The 23209-nt window shown below is 41.8% G+C and overlaps 1 protein-coding gene across 1 annotated transcript in view; it reads left to right on the forward strand.

Annotated features, from left to right (window-relative positions):
• Nucleotides 1-23209, forward strand: part of LOC127618436 (NLR family CARD domain-containing protein 3-like) — a 36688-nt gene that overhangs the window by 7792 nt on the left and 5687 nt on the right. The window contains exons 2-9 of the mRNA XM_052090868.1: nt 1624-1702; nt 1932-2039; nt 2173-2288; nt 4493-4551; nt 6981-7185; nt 7814-9578; nt 11526-11699; nt 18713-18886. Coding sequence (XP_051946828.1) covers nt 1624-1702; nt 1932-2039; nt 2173-2288; nt 4493-4551; nt 6981-7185; nt 7814-9578; nt 11526-11699; nt 18713-18886 — 2680 coding nt within the window. The remainder of the gene's footprint in view (nt 1-1623; nt 1703-1931; nt 2040-2172; nt 2289-4492; nt 4552-6980; nt 7186-7813; nt 9579-11525; nt 11700-18712; nt 18887-23209) is intronic.

Genomic DNA, 23209 nt, shown 5'->3' on the forward strand with positions numbered 1-23209 from the left:
CGCGAAGGGCGAGGTCTGTCGCGCTTCGTAGATCAGTAACAGCCTCTGGGTGCCTGCCTTTCTCATCCCACTCCCGAAGAAGGTCTGCTTGTAGGATCTGTAAAACGGCCATTGAGTGCAGAGCAGATGCGGCTTGGCCGGCGGCGGAATAGGCGCGGCCAACATAGGCGGAAGTCGCTCTGCAGGCCTTAGACGGGAGCACAGGTTTGGAACGCCATCTCGCGGAGGGCGGACAAAGGTGTGCTGCTACCGAGTCCTCGACCGGGGGGATGGAGGAGTAGCCTCTCTCAGTGGCGCCGTCCACCGACGCGAGAGAGGTGGAGACGTGGGAACGGGACCTGGCTGAAAAAGGAGCGTTCCACGACTTTGCAAGCTCCGTGTGTAATTCCGGCAGGAAGGGAGCGGCCCGGGCCGCGGGTGTAGAGCGGCGATGGCTTTGAAGAAAGCAGCCGTCGAGTCTGTTGGGTGCCTGCTCAGGGGGCGGTGACCACTCGAGCCCGAGGCGGTCGACGGCCTGTGTGAGGAGGCGTGTTAACTCCCCTTCGACTCCGGCGCGGGTCCTGCTGGATTCCTGGGCCGAGGAGGAGGCTTGGGAGCCTGACCACTCCTCGCTGTCCGAAGCCATGATGGAACAGCGGCCCTTATCCTCCGCCTCGTCATCCGAGATGGCAGCAGTGCGGCCGCTCGGCGGCAACTGCGCGTCCCGGTGGGGCGTGGAGGGTGAAATGATGCTCGAGGGAGAGGCTCCGGCGAGGCAGTCGCTTCAACCACAGTTTCCGGCAGCCTTTGTGAGCGGCGCTTCTTCCTGCGCGGCTGAAGGTAAGGCGGCGCGGCGGTTTCTGCTTTGAGCGCTTCGAGTCGAGCCCGCAGGGTCGACATCGGTAGCTCCTCGCAGAAATCGCATCCGCCCTCAGTGAGGGCGAGCTCTGTGTGCCCCAGTCCCAGGCAGAGAGCGCAGATGATGTGGCGGTCTCCTGTGCTGAGAAGGGCGCGACATGAGGCGCAAGTGGAGCGAGGCATCTTGAAAAAGACGCTCGTACTCTTTTGTGAATAGTTCGTGAGAACTAGCTTGCTGAATAAAAGGATACGTCGTCGGATGGCGCAGCTCGCAGGATGGCTGAAGGTGGCTGAGACGGCCGGCTTCTTCTAGCGCTGTCCACGCTTGCTTGATGCCCCTCGAACGGCGACGCGGCTTCCAGGTCAGCGATGCGAAGAGCTTCGCTGAAGAGATGAAAATCAGGGTTCCAGCCTACGAACTACGCTTATATGCACTCAAGTCACGCCCATTTTGGCGGGCTTTGATGCAGTGAGCGCGCGGACGCCTCTCATTGGATGCGAGTTCGCCCAAGCTCGTCTATAGGCTGCAGCAGTTGCCGCAGAGCAACCTATGAGCTCGCTAGCTAGCCCGCTCAAGGTCTGCAGTTGCCGCACTGCGTTGACAATGGATACAAAAATTAAGGATAATTTTTTGGCTTCAATATCTCAGAAAAGATGAATCTTTCCCGTAGCGTAAGCTAGCTTACGCAATACGAGAGAACCTCTCGTAAGAGAACACTGGATACTTAAACCCAAGTCATAATCCATCCTTATATGCTTGCATGCACTGTGTAGTTTCTTTTTCAGATATAAAGCCTGCATATTGTGGTGCCATGCCCTCCAGAAAAAATGCCTCTGGAGAAAGCACCACAAAGACAACAGAAAGGTGAAGGATTCTAAAGGGTTATATTAAACAAAAATCATTTAGCTTTTTGATTCAGTTTGAATTACTGTGAAATGAATACTATCTAAAATGTATAATTTATTTAATTCATCAGGTTAGAATGATTCACTAATAAAAATGGGAAAATAAAAAGAGTTTTTGACTATTTTGACTTTTTTTTCGGCTATGAGGGTTTTAAAACATTATTAATTTAATTGCGGCTGTGTTTTAGTCTGATTCATGAAGAATCTCCTGAACCTAGCTGTGTGTCCATGAAGAGTGACCAGTCTATGGGGCACCCTGTTTACTTCTATGCAGGAGACTCTTCAGCTGATCTGAGGTGAAAAAAAGTCTTTTACAAACTTATCATCCATTTTTTGTTGAAACTTGTGGGAAAAAGGGAAAATACTGAGAATTTGTAACAGCAGTTAGAGTTCATGGTTTTTGAAACCATGTTTAATTTCTGTTTTAAGTCTGATTCATCAAGGATCTCCTGAACCCAGTTGCATGTCCATGAAGAGTGAACAATCTATGGGGCATCCTGTTCACTTCCGCTCTTCTGGTGATCGGAGGTGTGAACATTCTCATGGTTGAGATTATAAGAGTGTTTTCCAAACTTTTCAGACAACACACCATCTTCCTATCTTTGACAACTGCCAAGCACCTTCATCACTCTGTCTCAAGTTAACATGGAAATAGCCAGCGGCATAATCACATTTATAAATTGGTCATGACATTCTTTTTTATTATTTTGCAAGAGGTCCTCTTATAATGTTTGTCAAGTTTGTTTGCACCCAAAACAGTAATAATTTAGCAATATATTATCATTTTCCACCCTGTCTCTGGCTTGACTGAAACACTCGTTTTTGTTCCTCTTACAACTTATAGAGTTTTTACCTTGCCTCTTTGGCTTGCTAACTGGGGACTTGTTGGTTTTGACATGCCTTGACATTTGTGCTTTTTTCAGTTGCTTTAAAACATATTAATGGCTAAAGTCTATATATGTCTGACAATAATATGTGAGCAACATATATGTACATGTTTGTATTTTTGAAAAAATAATGTTTATGCGTGGTTTTTGAAAAAACAAAAATTTTACACACACTAAACATTTGTCCACATGACTTTTGAGAACTGGATCTTGTAGCCAAAAGTTTTTGATACAAAACAATATAGTCATTTAACTTTTATAAGACACTTTTAGTGTTAGAAAGGTCATATGCGAGGAGGTGTGAACTATCATGAATATTGATTGTAATTAACACCTGAGGAGACAAAGACCCCTCCCCTGGGCCTATGAATGAGGAATATGACAGAAAGAGAATGAATGTGAGGAGACTTAATTATCAAAATCAAGTTTAAAGTTAAAATAAGTAATCTGACTATACATTTTCTTTACATAAAGACTTTACTTAATTTTAGACCTACACTACTGTTTAAAAGAAGTGTTTTCTGTTCACCAAGACTGCATTTATTTGATCCAAAATACAGTAAAAACAGTGATATTGTGAACTCTTTTTACAATTTAAAAGAACAGTTTTCTATTTGAATATATTGTAAAATGCAATTTGTGATCAGCATCATTACTGCAGTCTTCAGTGTCACATGATACTTCAGAAATCATTATAATATGCTGATTTTCTAATATGGGAATATTTAAAGTGCATTTTACTCATTTTACTCAACAAAAACTTGCCTATTAGGAGTCATATTTCAAATTTCTATACGCTGAATACTGGCTGGCAAGTCTGGAAACAGTCCCACTAGTAAAATATGTACATGTTTATATAAAATAGCACGTCAACTAATGTAAGTAAAACTAAATGACTTACTGGATCAAGTGATCGAGTGTCCTCGGCTGGATCAAGTCACTCTTCAAAATACAACCGTTCATCGGAGTCCCACTATTTTTCTGAGGAAAATGTGAACTCTTCGTCATTATCCAGGAGTTTCCTCGCTTGTGTATCGTGCGATCTTCCAAATGCGCAGAAAAGTGAATAAACTTGATATTTTTAAGACAGAGTTGGGGGCGTTTACCATTTGCATTGATTGTCTCATTACATTACCGTATGAATAGCGCCCTCTTCCTGTGGGTGTGATCACATTAGAGATAGTTAGCTGAGCCAAACTAAAGGGCTGTACAAATAAAAATGTCTCTAAGTTTTGAGTTCTGAATCTTACAGTACTATTTTATAGATGAACACCAATATGTCAAAATTTAAAGTTACTTTTGATTCCCTGTGTTATGAACCTTTTAACTATAATAGCCAAATGGAACTTACGCATGGGCATTTGAAAATGTTCCTATCAGAAAATTATTTAGACACATTTTAAATAGCTACAAAACATGATGAATTGGCCACAGTGTAAAGTTAATTTAAATTTGGACTAATTAAGAACAGGTGAATCATTCTCATCATTTTGTGACAGTTATGAAAATAGAAACTACTGTTTGACTGTTAAGTGTTTTAATCACAGAATTAGAGAAAGGGTTATTTTGTTTCTTGAATGGCTTCTGAGAAAATTGCTTGTAATGTGAACAGTAGTAAGCAGTAAGCCACTAGAGCCCATGCGTTACAATGATTTTACCATGGGTTTGGGATGTTCAAAGCACAATGCAATGTGTCTGTCAGGTTATATAGTTCTTTAGTGAAACTGTAGGCTGTCTTTGTGCTGTAGTGTACACTGACAAATGTACATATTTCTCTGTGGATTTAGTGTTGTTTATTATATGAATGAAGAGATATTAACCAGAAATGTTATATGTCCTCACCAATTACAGTACCAAACAAGACAAATCAAAGTCTGAATCAGACTCCTCTCCTGAGAATAATTTGGACTCCATTTTTCAGGTAGGGGTGTATTTGTGTTTGTATCTCCAAAAGTACAAACTAGTAAGTGAATCCTTTTGACTAAATTAAGTCATGTTATCACCAATATAAGAGTTACTCTGTAGGGTTTCACACTTGTGTCTTATATATATATATATATATATATATATATATATATATATATATATATATATATATATATATATATATATATATATATATATTATTGTTATTAATATAATTATGCTTCTTACAAAAGTATCATTATTATGCCATGGGGTTACTTTAAATTTGTTTAGAAACTTGTAATGGCCAAACATCTGGATTTGACTGAAGGGAGGAGGAGCCATCTCTCTGCCCCTTGAGATCGAGAAATCAGTAGTATGGCAAGCCCACTAGCTTATAGGGTAGTGAAAAAGCATTGAAACAGCCACCCATTTGTGTTGAAAAAATACAACAATATAATGAATACAACAATGCCACAAGCCATTCCAGGTAATGAAACATTGGAAAGAATACTCCCTTTAAAATGCATTGAGAAATGATAGAAAGCCAAGGGGTAATGACCTGCAACATATACAATGAGACTAGCCAACAGGGTAGTGAGATGCCCTTAGTACAAGCCCAAGAGGAGGACATCCTCGTGGTGGAATGAGCTTTAACATCCATAAGGCACTGAATGCTTCTGAGTTATAAGCAAGTGCAATGACTTCCACTAAGTAAGTAAGACTTGAGTGGCCTCCAAAACAAACAAAGAGCTGATATATCTGAATTGACTCATTCAGTCATTATACATTTTTAATGCCCTCACAAGACAGAGCATGTCTCTTGGCCCTCTCTGCCACGAATGGAGGAGAAAACACTTGTAGTCAGACTAGAGCAGACAAATCCCTCCTCATCCCCCAGGGGAACATCCAACAGTTCTACCAGCTCCAAAAACCAAGTGTGGTTGGGCCACTCCAGTGCAACCAACACCACAATTTCCCTGTCTTCCCAAACCTTACACAACACTTGGTGTAGCAAGCAGACTGGATGGAACATATGATTGCATTTCACTGGTGTTTTATTTGTAAACTACGGCATCCAAGCCCAGCGCCTACCCGCTTTTCTGAGCGCAACACCTTTCTGGTAGAATGAGGGATTTCTCCAAATAGTAAGTGTGACTGGACAGCAGCTCATCACTAGGAAACTAGAGAAACAATGGCACCAGGCAAATCGCTCCAACTCTATAAAAAATGCTTATTATTTGAGAAAACTGGGGTGTATCAGGCATGGGCCATTAGTGCTTGAGTTTCTCGACTGTCCGAGTGTGAACCTCTATCAACATTCCAGCATTGGAAGCCTTCCTTGCTCAGTTTTCTGCCCTGCAGGGTGAAAAACCAGAGGGCTCGTCAGCCAAGTGTGACCAGGTCTAACCGCCAAAGGCCTCTAGCAATAACATCCCTCTAATCATAATCTCCAAAGAATGTGATCGTACCATGCGCGCCAATGGTGTGGCGCAGATTGTCATGTGTGAACCGATCAGACGAATCCACTTGAAATGGAGGAGAGCAGAGATATGAGGCTTGAGTCTGTGAAAAATCATCCTTAAAATCTCTGCTTACATTCCTCATGTGGATCCTTGCTCTCAATCTTATCCTCGCTTAGCTTTCTTATGCGGTTCCTCAGGAGCCACATAGGTCGGAAATTAGGAGGAGAGGAAAGACAGTGAGCCAAGAGCAAACTTCATGAGTTTCATGCGCTCACAGTGAATGCAGTAGGTCTCAACAAGAGTCGCTTCTGCATGGACCTGACCCAGGCAGATAAAACTTGTTGTTTGGTCTATCATCCTTAGACACAGCCTATATTAAAAATGAAGAAAATTTTGCAACTTCACCTGGCTTACAATTTCTGTAGCTCACTAATATAGCAGACGTTTTTTAATAATTAACCGTGAGAGTCAAAAACTGTGATCAGTGATTAATCAGTGATCAAACTGTGGTCAATTAATTGTGCAGCCCCAATTAGTTGTATATACTGTAAAATAAACTAATTGTGTCCTGTTCTGTCTGTTCCACAGCCCTGTTATGGAAGTTTGAAGGAAATAAGCTTTATCATAAAAGCAGTCCATGTGACTTGAACATCTTAAAGAGTAGTTAAATACCCTGGTAAAGTGGAAGTGAGTTCATATGCACTCTGCTGAACTAAGATGAACATGCTTATAACAGTTTAACCCCCTCCCATGCCTTCATTATCTGTACATGCTGCTGTCTGTGTTTGTTACATGATTTTTATCTTGATTCATTGATAGTAGCATGTGTGATTTCCAGATGCTGCTTGTTGTTTCAATGTACTTAAGCACAAATAAATGTAGTCTTGACTATTCCAAGCTGAACGTTTAGTTCAGCCTTTTGTTACTGAATGAAGGTTCATTGTTTGAAATGTTTATTGTGATTGAACACTGATTTCAGGATCTTGAGCATAAAATCATCACTTTGATAAAGAATGAGCTGAGGAGTTTTAAGAAACTATTGAGTCCAGATTCCCCAGCATGCTCTGAGAGAGAGGAGGTGGATGATGAATGTCAGAGCAGTGTCAGAGAGGGGCTTCTGAAGATCACACTGCATGTCCTCAGGAAGATGAAGCAGCCACACCTAGCTAAAACTCTACAGACTAGTAAGATCTTTAAGTCTCCTGCTGAAAAGACCAGCTTTGCCTGTCACCAGCTCATGTTGAGTTTTGGGTGCTGGTCCCCCATACCTTTGAATGCACTTTAAGTCACTTTGGATAAAAAACATTTCCCTAAATGCATAAAAATAAATGTAAATGCAATTTAATGAATTGTGTCTTTTTGTGAATTGGTCAAATCGATTCAGAAGCTAGTGTTTATCTCACAAGTTACTGGTTTTATTCAGTCTAACAATTGAATGTAATTATATTATCACTCAGTGCATTTATAGTTTGGGGATTCAACCAGCAGGTGCTGTCAAAGTGCATGTCTAAACTCTGGAAATACAGTGGAACATAATATTGTCCCTTACAATAATAATTAATAGTAGTAATGGTGTTATGTGTGAGATTTTTATTCTCTATTATTTACTACTTACATTTGTGTCATAAAGTTATACATGCTGTGTCTGTGCAGCATAATACCCAGATGGTCTATATTTCTATATTGTCTATTTCTAATGTATTGTGTACACTTCATTTACTTTCCCATACATTTATTTATGTTGATCAATTGAATTGCTATGTATGACATAAGTGAGATTTTGGTCCTCATTTATTTTACTTTGTTCATCAGAACTTGTCCCTTTGTATCTGAAAAAACACAAATCCATACTAAAGAGGAAATTTCGTGTAATTAATGAAGGAATTTCAAATGAAGGGAACACAACACTTCTGAATGAGATCTACACAGAGCTGTACATCACAGAGGGAGAGAGTGGAGAGGTTAATAATGAACATGAGGTGAGACAGATTGAGGCAGCATCCAGGAGAACAGAGACACAGGAAATCCCAATCAGATGCAGTGACATCTTTAAAGCCTTACCTGGACAAGACAAACCCATCAGAATTGTGATGACTAAAGGAGTTGCTGGAATTGGAAAAACAGTCTCTGTGCAGAAGTTAATTCTGGACTGGGCGGAAGGACAAGCAAATCAGGATGTACACATCATATTTCCACTTCCTTTCAGAGAGCTAAATTTGATGAAGGAGAAAAAATTCAGTCTGATGGATCTTCTTCATCAGTGTTTCACAGATACAAAAGAACTGAGATCAACAGACTTTAATGAATACAAAGTTGTGTTTATCTTTGATGGTCTGGATGAGTGTCGGCTTCCTCTAGATTTCCAGAACAATGATATTTTGTCTGATGTAACAGAATCAGCATCAGTGGATGTTCTACTGACCAACCTCATCAAGGGAAATCTGCTTCCTTCTACTTGTCTCTGGATAACCTCTCGACCAGCGGCAGCCAATCAGATCCCTCCTGAGTATGTTGACCGGGTCACAGAGGTACGAGGCTTCAATGACCCTCAGAAGGATGAGTATTTCAGAAAAAGAATCAGTGATCAGAGTCTGGCCAACAAAATCATCACTTATTTAAAACTTTCAAGGAGCCTGTACATCATGTGTCACATTCCAGTATTCTGTTGGATTTCAGCCACTGTTCTAGGGAAAATGTTGAGTGAAAAAAAGAGTGCAGAGATCCCCAAGACTCTCACTCAAATGTTCATGCACTTCCTGATCTTTCAGATGAAACTGAAGACCCAGAAATATGATGGGAAATGTGAGTTAGATATTCAACAGGCTAGTAAGATAATAATGTCATTGGGAAAGCTGGCATTTCAACAGCTAGAAAAGGGGAACCTGATCTTCTATGAGGAGGACCTGAGAGAGTGTGGCATTGATGTCACAGAAGCATCAGTGTACTCCGGAGTTTGTACCCAAATCTTCAGAGAGGAGTTTGGACTGTACCTGGGCAAGGTGTTCAGCTTTGTGCATCTGAGCGTTCAAGAGTTTCTTGCTGCTCTGTACATGTTTATTTTATTTTCTCAACAAACAAAAGGATTACTCAGTGAGTTCAGGCCAACTATGATTCATTTGCTGAAGAGTGAAGTGGACAAAGCCTTACAGAGTGAGAACGGACACCTTGACCTTTTCCTCAGATTCCTTCTTGGTCTCTCACTGCAATCCAATCAGAAAATCTTAAAAGACCTCCTGAAACTGACAGGAAGCAGCTCTGACAATGAACAGGAAATAGTTGAGTACATTAAGAAAAAGATCAAGGAGAATACCTCTCCAGAGAAATCCATCAATCTGTTCCACTGTCAAAATGAACTGAATGATCATTCTCTAGTGCAGGAAGTCCAAACATACATGAGCAAAACAGGTTGTAGTCGTCTCTCTGGAGTCAAACTCACTCCTGCTCAGTGGTCAGCTTTGGTGTTTGTGTTGCTGAACACAGAAGAGCAGCTGGATGACTTTAAGCTAAGTGAATACGAACCATCAGATGAATGTCTTCTGAAGCTGCTATCAGTGGTCAAAGCATCTAAAAAAGCAGAGTGAGTGTTTTACATTGTTAAATACTGTATTCGTTGTTGAATTAAGTAAAAAATTTTAGAAGTATTATCAATAAATTTAAAGCCTATAGTATAGGGTTGCAAATTTTAAAAAATGTTCTTAATCGAAAATCGTTAACGTTCACTTATGAAAATGTATTAATCATTAACAATAACTATAATAAACTGTATGTGGTAAACTCTTGAACTCTTGAAACACTTGAAACTCCAAAAATACAAGACACGTTTTCTTTCTTCAATCAAAGCTTTATTAGTAGAAAGTTTTATTTTTGACTGACCAACTATTTCTAATGCAAACTTGAAAACATCAACATCGGATAAAAATTCCTTACTGTATAAGAAAACATGAAAACATGAAACAGTTACCGAAGCGTGTACATGAAGCCTATGGTTTTAATATAATTTAAAGGTGCAATATGTAACAATTTTCATGTAATATTCGCAATTTTTTGGCAATGTGTGAATGGCTTTTAAGGCATCTTAAAAAAATCAGCTCTTCCCGGACTTCCTAGGTTGCATATTAAAGTCTGTAGTCACATATTCATGAGAAGGGAGCGGGTTCTGCGTAATTTTAGCTAAACTACAATAACAAATTAAATGAATGCTATATGATGTTCAAGATCATGCAAAAAGACCCATTCATTAGTGTAACGTAACTTGGTTATAAAGAACATATATAAAATCTATTATTATAAAACAATAGCGCATCAACATAAAAATGACTGTTGTGATGAAATCACATCAATACTGAATTTTCTGCATATTTATAATGTACAGCATATTTTATAAACAGCTACTGTCATCATCCACCAAATTTAGCTAACAGCTATTGATAAAGCTGGCTAGCTAACATGGGTAACATGGGTAACGCTGACATGGGTCAATGTATCATGCAAAGAAAAGTGATTACTTCAAACTTCAGTCTCGCATAGTCAGACCTATATCCACACTTTGTTTTAGTCCAGTTCCAGCACTGGAGAGTCAAATATAATATTCATCTCAAAGTTTGAAGTAAAACAATCATAACTGTGTAATTTGAATTGCTATCTCATCAGTCATCATGATGCCAGTGAATTACCTTCAGCCTCTTTGTACATTACGTCACTGTTTTGGTCGATGCTCTCTCACTCGCGTCCCTATGGAGTGTGTGCAGGAGCACGAGCAACATGTAGCTGGCTGCAGTTCACTTAACGGCCACAGGTGTCATTAATAACAAGGGTTTCTGAATCTTACATATTGCAACTTTAAATAAATACACAATAAATGCAAGTATTGGTATTTTCCTCTTAATATCTTTTCAGTTCAGTGCATTTTTTATAGATTCATGCTATGTTTAGTATAAATTTGTCAATTGTTTAATTTATTGTTAATGTATTTCTGTTAAAAGAAACTTGTATAGAATATACAGATTTGAGTTCATTAAAACTTCACGTTGTAGATCATTATATTATATCTTATATTTCAGACTTTACTTTGTTATTTGAAATTAAGTTGTGTGACTGGTGTACACTAGTGACCACGATTTACTACTGTAGCATGTATGGACTAAGATAATCTTAAATAACAATGTCCTATACAAAAATCAATTGCTTGGTCTCAAAACAGTAATGACCTTTAAAGCCTGATGTATCAAATATGAGACTATAAAAATCACATATCATTTTATTTATTTGATTTTGCCTATAGGATCAATAAACATTGCAATTTTAATGAATTATAATTGTCTGACAATGATTTTATATGTCAGGCTTTAAAGGCTATTATTCTTGTATACAGTTTTTAATTATGAAAAATTGTCTGTTTTGGAGAATCTGTTTGTGTACCTTTTTCATGATTTAAGTTTCACAGTTGTGAGTAAGCTAACAAATAATACTATACTGTTGACTTATATTTTACATTATCACCATGTTATGTTAACCTTTCTTCTAGTCTGAGTGGCTGTAATCTCACAGAGAAAAGCTGTTCAACACTGGCTTCAGCTCTCAACTCAAACTCCTCAAACCTGAAAGAGCTGAATCTGAGCTTCAATAACCTGCAGGATTCAGGAGTGAAGCTGCTCTCAGATGGATTGAAGAATCCACACTGCAAACTTGAGATGTTGAAGTAAGTAATTATTTTCTTCACTTTCCTTTAAAGGAGACATTTATAATGTAAGTTGGTTTGTGTAAATCATATGGTTTAAAGGTAAAGGATATGTAGAGGACACATTTTTTGAGTACCACACACAAAATATCCCTTCTACCAGACAGATATCACTGAAGCAGGTGATGACTGTCTGGTAGTGAGTTATCCAGAGGATAAAAGTTAAACTCTCAAGCAGTTCTTGAGCACAGGGCGAGGTCAGGTTAAAGCAAACCTGAAATTTTAACATTCCAAATAACAGATTAACAACATTCCAACAACCAGAAGGCATCAAGGAAACATTCAAAGGGCACTTAATAATACATGCATTGAAACAAGAAGCAGGTGGAAATAATTCACACAATAGAGTGCAACAGTGCCTGCTAGAGGTTGCACTAATCTGCGATACCGCAGACTGGACGTGGTTACACCACGGGTGTGCAATTCAACAGGGCCGAGTTAATTATTCCGCTTATACCATGGTTACCAAACCTTAAGACAACATTAAGGGTTTTATCTCAAGGCATTTTCTGGTTTTCTTCCCTAAAACGCTCTTGAGATTATAACTACTTTCTTCCGCCACAGATTTCTTGCTTTGATACAGCTGAAGCCTTTAATACAAGTTTGAAGACGTCACTTTAGAACTAACAACGGAGGATTGTGAGGGTTGCGCTGCTTTACTGGAGCACTTACTGGAGTAATAAGGTAGTGTGTGTGCGTGCATTTGAGTGATCAAGGAGAGAAACTCAGAAACTGAGAGAGACCTATTCTGGGATTACTTCTTTTGTTGCAGATCTCGTCATTAGTAATCTCTTCAAAATCTCCACAATGTAAGTTTAAGTACTTCTCAGCTGTCACCATTTTTGTATATAGCTTCTCTGATGTAAACCTTAACAACAGTTTTCAACCCCACTGAGATGCAGGTGTGTGCTGAAGTGATGGCTCTGTTTTTTGATCACAAGTGTGTGCATAATGCATATGATGTATGTGTCCACATGTGTGAGAGCTAAAGAGAGGGGGAGGGGAGTGCGAGGGTGTTCCCTTACGATTCAGTACACTTGACATTGCGTCACTAAGCTGACACTATGGGCCTAACTGGTGGAAAACCCCCGCAGTAGGGCAGGGTCACCCCGGATGGAGGCATGAATCCTAACCACACAGATTGACCTTAAGTCTCCCTCCAGGTTGTTTGATGGGTGGACTCTTGTGGTGAACAGTGCAAGCCCCTGGAGAAGACTTGGCAGCCGCTCGAGCAGGCAAGCCCAGCTGCAGCCGAACGGGAAGGGCGCTCAGTATGTTCGATGGGGGTGTCGCCCTGAGCCACGAACGAAGGAGCCCACTATACAAATGAACGTGAATGGCTCACACTGCGTTCGGACATGGAATCTCTCAAAGCAGCAAGTTTGTGGAAGCAACTTCACGCTATAAACAGCTTCGGTGAATGGAGTATAGAAAGAAAGACAGAGTAAGAATATAACACAACTTGGCACCAGTCAATATTACAAAAAACAAATGAGCTGCTCTGGCAGCTTCTGATGAATAACGAGATTGTTTGTATGGAAGAGCTGTTCTAGTGAATGCTTTGCAGTGACATTGTATCTGATGATCCAAGTCACTTGCATGGGTCTGTTCGTGGGCAATGGGTGGGGCCAAATGCCGGAAGACTCGACGCCATGTAGAGGTAAGCGGCTGTTTATATACGCTTACTCCCGAACCTAGTTTATATCTGCAGGAGCACGGCGGTTCTGATGCTGGGGATGATGATATTATGTCTCTCTCTGCATCTGGCGAGTGGTCAATGGAAGACTTTGCAGCCCCTTCCCCCACTGAGGGTGAGGAGCATGCACCCGCCACTGACACGGAGATGCTTGGAGTCCTTGCAATGCTGGTTGAAGAGGTCAGTCTCGAGTGCTCTCCTCCAGAGGAACCTAAAAAATCTTGCCTTGATGAATGGTTCCTGCAGTCCGGACACCATCAAGCGACCGCGTTCTGCAGGTCTGTATCGTTCTTCCCGGAGGTTCATACTCAAGTGGACCACAGTGAAGACAAATGTTATACCCAACTTGCCCCTATGGAAGAGGTGGTAGCGGCACCTCTCTGCCCAATGAGTAGCAGGGCTTGGAAATCACACCTGTTCATCCACGTCGACAGATGTCTGCTCTGGCTGGAAAAGCATACTCAACAAAGGGCCGAACTGGTGCGGTGCTCCAAGTTTTCCAAGCTATGCACCTCAAGCAAATGGATGAGCAAGGACTTTGAACAGGTCACAAAGCCACTGAACAGGCCATTGGCAAGTCAATGAGCAACCTGGTGGTTTTGGATCGTCACATCTGGCTGACCCTCACAGATATGCATGATGTGGAAAAAAGCTGTATTTGATGCTCCGGTGTCTCCAGCCGGCCTTTTCAGCAGCTCTGTGGATGGATTTTCGGAGCGCTACATCGCGACTCTCAGGCTATAAGACATTTTATGCCAAAACGAAGCAGTACTTAATCACAACCGGTTCGCTCCCACTCTGTCTCAGGCCAGCGGCCGGCTAAAACTCCAAGCCTGCTGCCTCAGCACCACCAAATGATGCCGCCTTGGCGCAAGCCCTGCACCAAGGGGACCCCCCCCCCCCAAAAGCGCTCCTGGCGGGAACAGCCTTATGAAGCGGAATGTAGAGTTTGCCATTCTTGATGAAGGCTCGATTGGAGACACAATACTGTTCCCCTCTTCCCCACTGCTGTTTGTCGGGAAAGGAATATTCTTGTTAAAAATTTTGTTCATGTATTTTATTTTTGTGTCTCACATTCAATTGTAGGCAATAAATAATGCACAAAAGAGTACAGTGCTAGTTGCACATGCACGAGTTGCTCACGCTTTTCCCCTTCAAAGCCCACACATTATGCACAACCGCTTCCCAATAATGAGCGGTGCATTATATCAAACAATAAACAAACCAAATTGCCCTCTGTCCCATTACGTGGACATGTGGCAAGCCTTGACAAGCATTTCCGACTGGGTGGTAAAAATTATCGAAAATGATTATATGATCCAATTTGAACATTGGTCACCCCTTTTCAACTGTGTTCTGTCTTCCACAGTTCCATTCGAAGACACGCAGGTGTTACAAGCCGAGATACACAATATTCTGTCAAAGCTCTCTGAATGTGTTCACTAATTGGTGCTTTTCACATGGAAAAGACCCAGCAAAATGCCCCATACCTGAAATTTCTTTAAGAGCAATTGGGTCAATTCTCAAAAAGTTTATGTGATGACTTTATCTGCGTATCATGTACCAGAAGCCAGCACCTCTATATCCAAAAATGATTTAATCATAAAATTCCTCAAGGAAGCAGGGCGGCTAAATCCCCCTCGCCCGGCTACAGTCCCGACTTGGGACCTCGCGGGGGCCTCCCTTCGAGGCTTTGGACTATGTTTAATTGCGTGTGCTTTCTCTTAAGGCCGCATTACTGCTGGATTTGACCTCAGTAAATCTGGTCGGTGATTTATAAGCACTATCAGTTGACAATTCATGTCTGGAATTTAGTTCAGGTCTTGCAAAATCCACTGTAAACCCAGAAAAGGCCAGTTGTGTGCTACGGAGGAAGCACGAAAGGAATGTCCATCTCCAAGCAAAGACTTTCTCACTGGATCATTCATGCTCTGACTTACGAGTTGCCAGAGTTGCCCAATTGATGTTAAAGTACACTCAACTAGAGGCGTGGCATCTTCGTGGGCATGGACAAATGGTGTGTCCAAACAAGACATATGTTTTGCAGCAGGATGGTCTTCTCAAAACACATTTGCAAGGTTTTGCAACCTAGACATAATGTCTGGTTCATAGCGATTCATCTCTGTTTAGAGCACTTGCTATTTAATTAGCCAAACATATACTTATGCCCCTCTTTTTACACAACTGCCTGCATTTAGATGGTTGTATTTCCCAAAAGTCACAAGCACTTTCATTACAATTTTTGAAGGGGTTAATTCATACTATATGACAATAGTTCATATACACTCACCTAAAGGATTATTAGGAACACCATACTAATACTATGTTTGACCCCCTTTCACCTTCAGAACTGCCTTAATTCTACATGGCATTGATTCAACAAGGTGCTGAAAGCATTCTTTAGAAATGTTGGCCCATATTGATAGGATAGCATCTTGCAGTTGATGGAGATTTGTGGGATGCACATCCAGGGCACGAAGCTCCCGTTCCACCACATCCCAAAGATGCTCTATTGGGTTGAGATCTGGTGACTGTGGGGGCCATTTTAGTACAGTGAACTCATTGTCATGTTCAAGAAACCAGTTTGAAATGATTCAAGCTTTGTGACATGGTGCATTATCCTGCTGGAAGTAGCCATCAGAGGATGGGTACATGGTGGCCATAAAGGGCTGGACATGGTCAGAAACAATGCTCAGGTAGGCCGTGGCATTAAAACGATGCCCAATTGGCACTAAGGGGCCTAAAGTGTGCCAAGAAAACATCCCCCACACCATTACACCACCACCACCAGCCTGCGCAGTGGTAACAAGGCATGATGGATCCATGTTCTCATTCTGTTTACACCAAATTCTGACTCTACCATCTGAATGTCTCAACAGAAATTGAGACTCATCAGACCAGGCAACATTTTTCCAGTCTTAAACTGTCCAATTTTGGTGAGCTCTTGCAAATTGTAGCCTCTTTTTCCTATTTGTAGTGGAGATGAGTGGTACCCGGTGGGGTCTTCTGCTGTTGTAGCCCATCCGCCTCAAGGATGTGCGTGTTGTGGCTTCACAAATGCTTTGCTGCATACCTCGGTTGTAACGAGTGGTTATTTCAGTCAAAGTTGCTCTTCTATCAGCTTGAATCAGTCAGCCCATTCTCCTCTGACCTCTAGCATCAACAAGGCATTTTCACCCACAGGACTGCTGCATACTGGATGTTTTTCCCTTTTCACACCATTCTTTGTAAACCCTAGAAATGGTTGTGCGTGAAAATCCCAGTAAATGAGCAGATTGTGAAATACTCAGACTGTCCCGTCTGGCACCAACAACCATGCCACGCTCAAAATTGCTTAAATCACCTTTCTTTCCCATTCTGACATTCAGTTTGGAGTTCAGGAGATTGTCTTGACCAGGACCACACCCCTAAATGCATTGAAGCAACTGCCATGTGATTGGTTGATTAGATAATTGCATTAATGAGAAATTGAACAGGTGTTCCTAATAATCCTTTAGGTGAGTGTATATAGTCTGAGTGTTCCCGTCCTGGCTCACCATGAGGGACATTTACTTGTGGCATACTCATGACAGTTGCCGTCCCACGGGTTACTTGGAGTAACAAGGTAGTGTGTGTGTGTGTGTGTGTGTGTGTGTGTGTGTGTGTGTGTGTGTGTGTGTGTGTGTGTGTGTGTGTGTGTGTGTGTGTGTGTGTGTGTGTGTGTGTGTGTGTGTGTGTGTGTGAGTGTGAGTAAGTGTGGGTGAGACGAGGGTGCTTTCAAACAAAATTGAAATAAATGTAGTATATTGTAGATTTTGTTTGATGTTCTTTACCGATTTACTTTAATCATTGTCTTTGTTTATAAGGTTATTTTGCTGTGGTAGAATGTATAGTGTGTGTGTATGTGGGTGAGATGTGAATGAGAGAGAGAAAGAGGAGCCCAAGAAATTGGAATATATGTAGGATATTATATACATTGTTTGTCATTCTTATCCAATGTACATAACCAATGTCTTTGTTTTCATTGGATATTTTGTTGTGGTAGCCTGTATGGCTCTTTGAAATAACTGAAATCATTTGTAGTAGTGATATGGAAATATTATGTTGTCAAGACCTGGAACTACTTCATAGCTGTGCATTTACTAAAACATAATTGCACACCTTGGAATGTCCGTCAACCAAGTATTCAACAGACCCATGGTATAAGATGATATTATTAACTATTTTGAGTTGTTATGACACCTAGCAACTGCACAAGTTGAGCTAGAATTTTTTTTTACTCCAAATAACACATAAGTGGCTGTTGTTCTCCATCTGTATGACTCTTTTTGTTAGATTTTTTTGGTTTTTATTGATCTTACTGAGAACAGAAGAACAGAAAACAGGCCAACAGAATCATCATGGTGCAACCCAGTGGTTGCTCAGAAAAACTGAGGATGACTAATTTAGTAAACCCTGTCAGTCTAAAGTCGACTAGTTGGTTTCAACATGATTTACAAAACACATATCTTTAGGAAATATAACCAGTGGCATATTTCTGACCGTAGGACGGCAAGGGTAGACACATTCATATTAATAAGTAAAGTTCTGCCTGATTTGTTTTAGTTAGGTTTAGCGGTTTGGTTACATTTTCTTTGACCAACCAGGTCGTTCTTTCCTGATGAATATTACTCAATCGTCCAATCACTTATCCCTTTACTGTGTGTTAATCTTGTCAAAGAAATTACTGACAAAAACATTTGTTGACAGATTTTTTTTATTATTATTTATTTCATCAATAATAATGTATATAAGACCCCCATGGTCTGTCAATCTGGCCCTGCCCTGGACTGTTCTGCCAGTGCCTTGCCCTGGACTGTACCGTCATCCCCCTCTTGGACTTTTCCTTCTGTCTCCATTTTAGTTTAACACCATTCTCCTCGATCTTGTCACCTGTTTGTCTGGTTCTTGTTTTTTTTTTTGTGATCAAGCACACCGTTTCTGTTTGTGTCATGTCACCATGTGCTCTGTCTCTTGTCTTGACCCTGCCCCCTCATTTGCCTCGTTCATTTTTCCAACCTGCTCTCTTCGGTACTCTCCTCATTTCCTTCCTTTATATTTCACTCATGTGCTCTGTGCTGTGCCGTTTAATTCTCCCTAGGATTCCTCTGTGTCCTCCTTTTGACATGTTGTGTTCCCTTGCACTCTGCTGTAAAGTCAGTTTTTTTTTTTATTAACTATCTAACTAACCACTGTCTGCAATATGGTTTGTTTCCCTAACCCCTGACAATAAGGATGCGTTTTTTTCTTTTCTCTGCAGTTTGTCTGACTGCTGTATTGGAGAGGAAGGTTGTGCTTCTCTTGCTTTAGCTTTGAGATCAAACCCCTCACACATAAGGGAACTCAATCTGAACAGGAATAAACCAGGTGACTCAGGAATTAAGCTGATTTCTGATCTACTGTTGGATCCACACTGTAAACTGGAGAAACTACTGCGAGTGTTATTGGTTTATATTGTATAATATTACTGAATAGCAGGGGCCAAACACTGATGTGTTCTTAATTTCTTCTGAATGGAAGTCTATAGCAGCCAATAAAACTGAAAGGGAAAACGTTTGGCACACAGATTGGGGAGCATGTCAATATTACTGGAGGTCGGTCTCTCAAACTCTTTAGCACCACAAACCACCTAAAAGTAAACATACTGTATGTTCTTGGTTGCAACTTTTAAACCATTTTGTCTAGAGACAAAACCTCTGATCTGGTGATTTCATTTGCTTCCCAACCTTGCTATTTGAATTTAGTTGAAAATGTACTCATCTTACAGTCTTTCCACTTTGCCCTGAATGTCATTACAAGCATTATAACAGCACCTGCGGGTGAAGCAATTTTGCAAAGAAAAATTTTAATTGCAATTAGAGGTCAGCCGATATATCAGAATTAAAGATAGTTTCCGATAGTTATTTTTGGTTTTATTTCTCTGTTGCACGTGCTGGAGGGTTCTACAGTCTGAACTCCTTGGTTTTACAATATAACGACACTCTCTAGAGGTTAAATAAAAACAATCACTGACTCTGTGTGGAGTTTGTTGTGCAACTTGACAAGGCTATTTATTGAGACAGACACTTCAAAAGCAGGTTTAAAACATTGACAGAGAAAATGCAATGTATGTATACAATACAAGTTATTATTATTGTTATGGGACAATAAATCAGTCATTTAACACAACCAAAGGTGGTTTGATAATTAATTTGTTTATGAACTAATCGGTGCACTGGAGTCAAGGATGGAAACCTTTCCTCTTAATATACTGTTTTGAATAACAATAAAAAAGACACTTTTAAATTTGTGCAGATCTGTTAAGGTTTTTTTTTTGCAGGGGTTGAGGGACATCCAGTATTTTCCAGTCGGGTTATTAACATGAGCGCTCTGAAAAGGTTTTGTTTCTATGTGAATTTATAAGTTAATTATCAGTAGTAAATAAATAATTAATGCAAAACGTATATGAATATGATGCCTAGGTTTTTGCTTTTATAGACTGAACTGTTGTAAACCTGAAACCAGCAAGTATTTTGTAAAAAATTAAATAAAATCAGTACTGTGCAACATTCTTACACCCTGTCTACACAGGCACGACCATTACCGTGATGCGAAGCAACAGCTTGAGGCAATCTAAACTGGAAGCATCACCATGAACTTTTGAAATCAGTTATTAGTGTTGCTGGCAATAGTAGTAACAGCGCATGCAACGCAAAATGGTACGGAATACCGTTTTCTGTCTGTGCAAGGTGCTGCACTGGACGTTTCCATTGTAGGCAGCATTATTTATTATAACAGGTTATACTGCTTTGATGCGATGTACCACTCGCATCTGGTTTGGACAGGGTGTTACGCCTATAAAATTTTTCACAAAATGATTGTTGTTTATATCTTTAGCTTTAGTGTGTCAATAAGAAATGAACATTTTAGACTCCCAAACATTCCTTTTCAAAACAGAATAGAATAGAAGAACATGGAGCCCTGCAAAAGATGTCATGGCTCCCACAGAGCTCCCCACTGAACATTGTGTCAGGCTGGGATTACATGAGGAGACAGAAGCAATTGAGACTAAAATAGATAGGAGAACTGTGGTGAATTCTTCAAGAAGCTTGGAACATCTATCTGCCAACAACCAAGAAAAACGTCATGGTTACTGTTGTAACCTCCATTTCCAGATGGAAGGAACGAGACATTGTGTCGATTGTAGTGACACAAGGGGTCTCTTCTGCTTCTGTGTTACATGACTGCCGAGCCAGGTGCAAGCAAGCTGCTGCATGCTAGAAGCAGCTGGGTCGGCTGCACGTAAACTCAGTGCCCCCAATAAAAGGTGTCGTACTGCTCTTAGGTTCCAGTACCTGTACGGGAACATGCAACATGACTTGTATGGGAGCCAGCCGGCCAGCCGTGGCCTTTTCTTTCTCTATGTTTCTCCTCATCTTAACACTATAGATGCGTAGGGGAAGGCGTCCTTTTCCGTTCCTATTTTTTCAGGGGGAAAAGACCCAGCAGAGACCACAACCTGCCCAGACTGGGAGTAGGTAACTTGGGGCCAATACACACGGGGGTTGTCAAGCCACACATGGACATGGTGCAGTGGTAGATCCTGCCTGACAAGGGAGTAGTTGCTACAGACATGGCGACCGGGGGACAACAGGGACTGCCCAAAGGAGACGCGGGTCCTGCCAGTGGGGGGGACCGTACCATGGAAAATAAATCACAGAGAGTTGCCTGAAGTGGGGACTATGCCTGTGGAACCCAAGCCCAACATGGAGCACTCAACTCGTGGTGGGTCTGGCTGCAAATTCCTCTGCTGAATTTTCCAGCCAGAGGGCAAGGGAGGAAGAACATCCATGAAATGAGACCTTAATGGCTAACCTGGGAGAGAAGGCGCACTGGATCAACTTGGTGAAGTTTGTGCTCGAACCCGCAAGGGGGCGGTCACGGCCTGGAGATAGCATCAACGACCCAATGAGCTAACCTCTGTTTGGAGACCGTGTTCCCTTTCCGCCGTCTGCCAAAGCAGACAAAGAGCTGCTCAGAGCATCTAGCCATGCGTACTGTCCACATAGATAAGCAAAGCACGTACCGGGGCAGCTTTGCTTGCAGGTTCATGACCTAAACCCTAAAGGGGGTCATAGGAAACTTGGGCACGTAGCCCGGTCACGGTCTTAGGATGAGGTGAGCATCTGCCGGACCGAATTCCAGGCAAGTGTCACAGATAGAGAACGCTTGCTGGGGGAAATGCGTACTTCCGCAGCCCTTGGGGCCAGTGTGCCAGCGTGTCTGTGCTGCGAGGGGCCTCTGTTAGGGAGTACCAGAGCTTGCAGTGGAAGTTGTCTTGGGAGGCAAAGAGATCTATCTGTGCCCTGCCAAAGTGGTCCCAGATCAGCTGGACCACCTGGGGGTGGAGCCTCTACTCTCAGCTGAGCGAGACCTGTCGTGATAGCGCATCCACCGTTGTGCTGCGGTCGCCCGGGATGTGAGTGGCGAGCAGCGACCAGAGTCGCGGCTGACTCGTGACATGTGACGGAGCGTACGCCACCTTGGCAATTTATGTACGCTACTGTGGCATTGCTGTCTTAACGGATCAAGACGTGCTTGCCCCGAATCAGTGGGAGAAACCTCTTCAGGGCAAGGAGTACAGCCAACAACTTGAGGCAGTTGATGTGCCAACACAGCCGGGGCCCCGTCGAGGAGCCAGTTGAGAGGCGTCTGTGGTGACCACCACATGTCTGGACACCTACTGTAGGAGGACTCCTGTCCACAGAAAACAGAGTTCTGTCTAAGGTTCGAAAGTCTGAAGGCAGGAAGGGGTGATTAACACATGGTATGTGCCGCGGCACCATGACCATCTAGGACCTCAAGTCTGAAGCCAGTGCTGAAGCAGTCTCATATGCATCAACCCGAGCCGCGCGACCGCAGCCGAGGATGCCAAATGCCCCAGGAGCCTCTGGAACTTTTTGAGAGGAACCGCTGTGCCTGGCTTGAAGCGAGCGAGGCACTTGAGCATTGACTGCATGTGCTATGTACGTAAGGTGCTGGCATTTCTGCCGCATATGCAGTGGAGCGAATACCGCCAAGAGGGAGCCCGGTGAACTAAATCGCGTAGCGAGTCGAATGGTCCTGGCCAGCCAACGCGACGGGTTGGATAGTGACTTCCAAGCTCCTTGCGAGGGGGGGGCAGGTAATAATGTGTCGGAGTCAGAAGGCGTCCCAAGACTTGGGTGTTGAGAAAGACTCAAAGCACTTACCTTGCTCTACACACCCAGCAGGGGCGTGTTAGAGAATGAGGAGGAGGTCCTGTAGGGACGTCTTCAGAACTCGTCAGCTGACATCCAAACTATACTACTGTATATACAGGTGAAACTCGAAAAATTAGAATATCGTGCAAAAGTTCATTAATTTCAGTAATTCAACTTAAAAGGTGAAACTAATATATTATATAGACTCATTACAAGCAAAGTAAGATATTTCAAGCCTTTATTTGATATAATTTTGATGATTATGGCTTAGAGCTTATGAAAACCCCAAATTCAGAATCTCAGAAAATTAGAATATTGTGAAAAGGTTCAGTATTGTAGGCTCAAAGTGTCACACTCTAATCAGCTAAACACCTGCAAAGGGTTCCTGAGCCTTTAAATGGTCTCTCAGTCTGGTTCAGTTGAATTCACAATCATGGGGAAGACTGCTGACCTGACAGTTGTGCAGAAAACCATCATTGACACCCTCCACAAGGAGGGAAAGCCTCAAAAGGTAATTGCAAAAGAAGTTGGATGCT

The sequence above is a fragment of the Xyrauchen texanus genome, chromosome 25 (genome assembly GCF_025860055.1).
Source record: "Xyrauchen texanus isolate HMW12.3.18 chromosome 25, RBS_HiC_50CHRs, whole genome shotgun sequence".
Classification (NCBI taxonomy): domain Eukaryota; kingdom Metazoa; phylum Chordata; class Actinopteri; order Cypriniformes; family Catostomidae; genus Xyrauchen; species Xyrauchen texanus.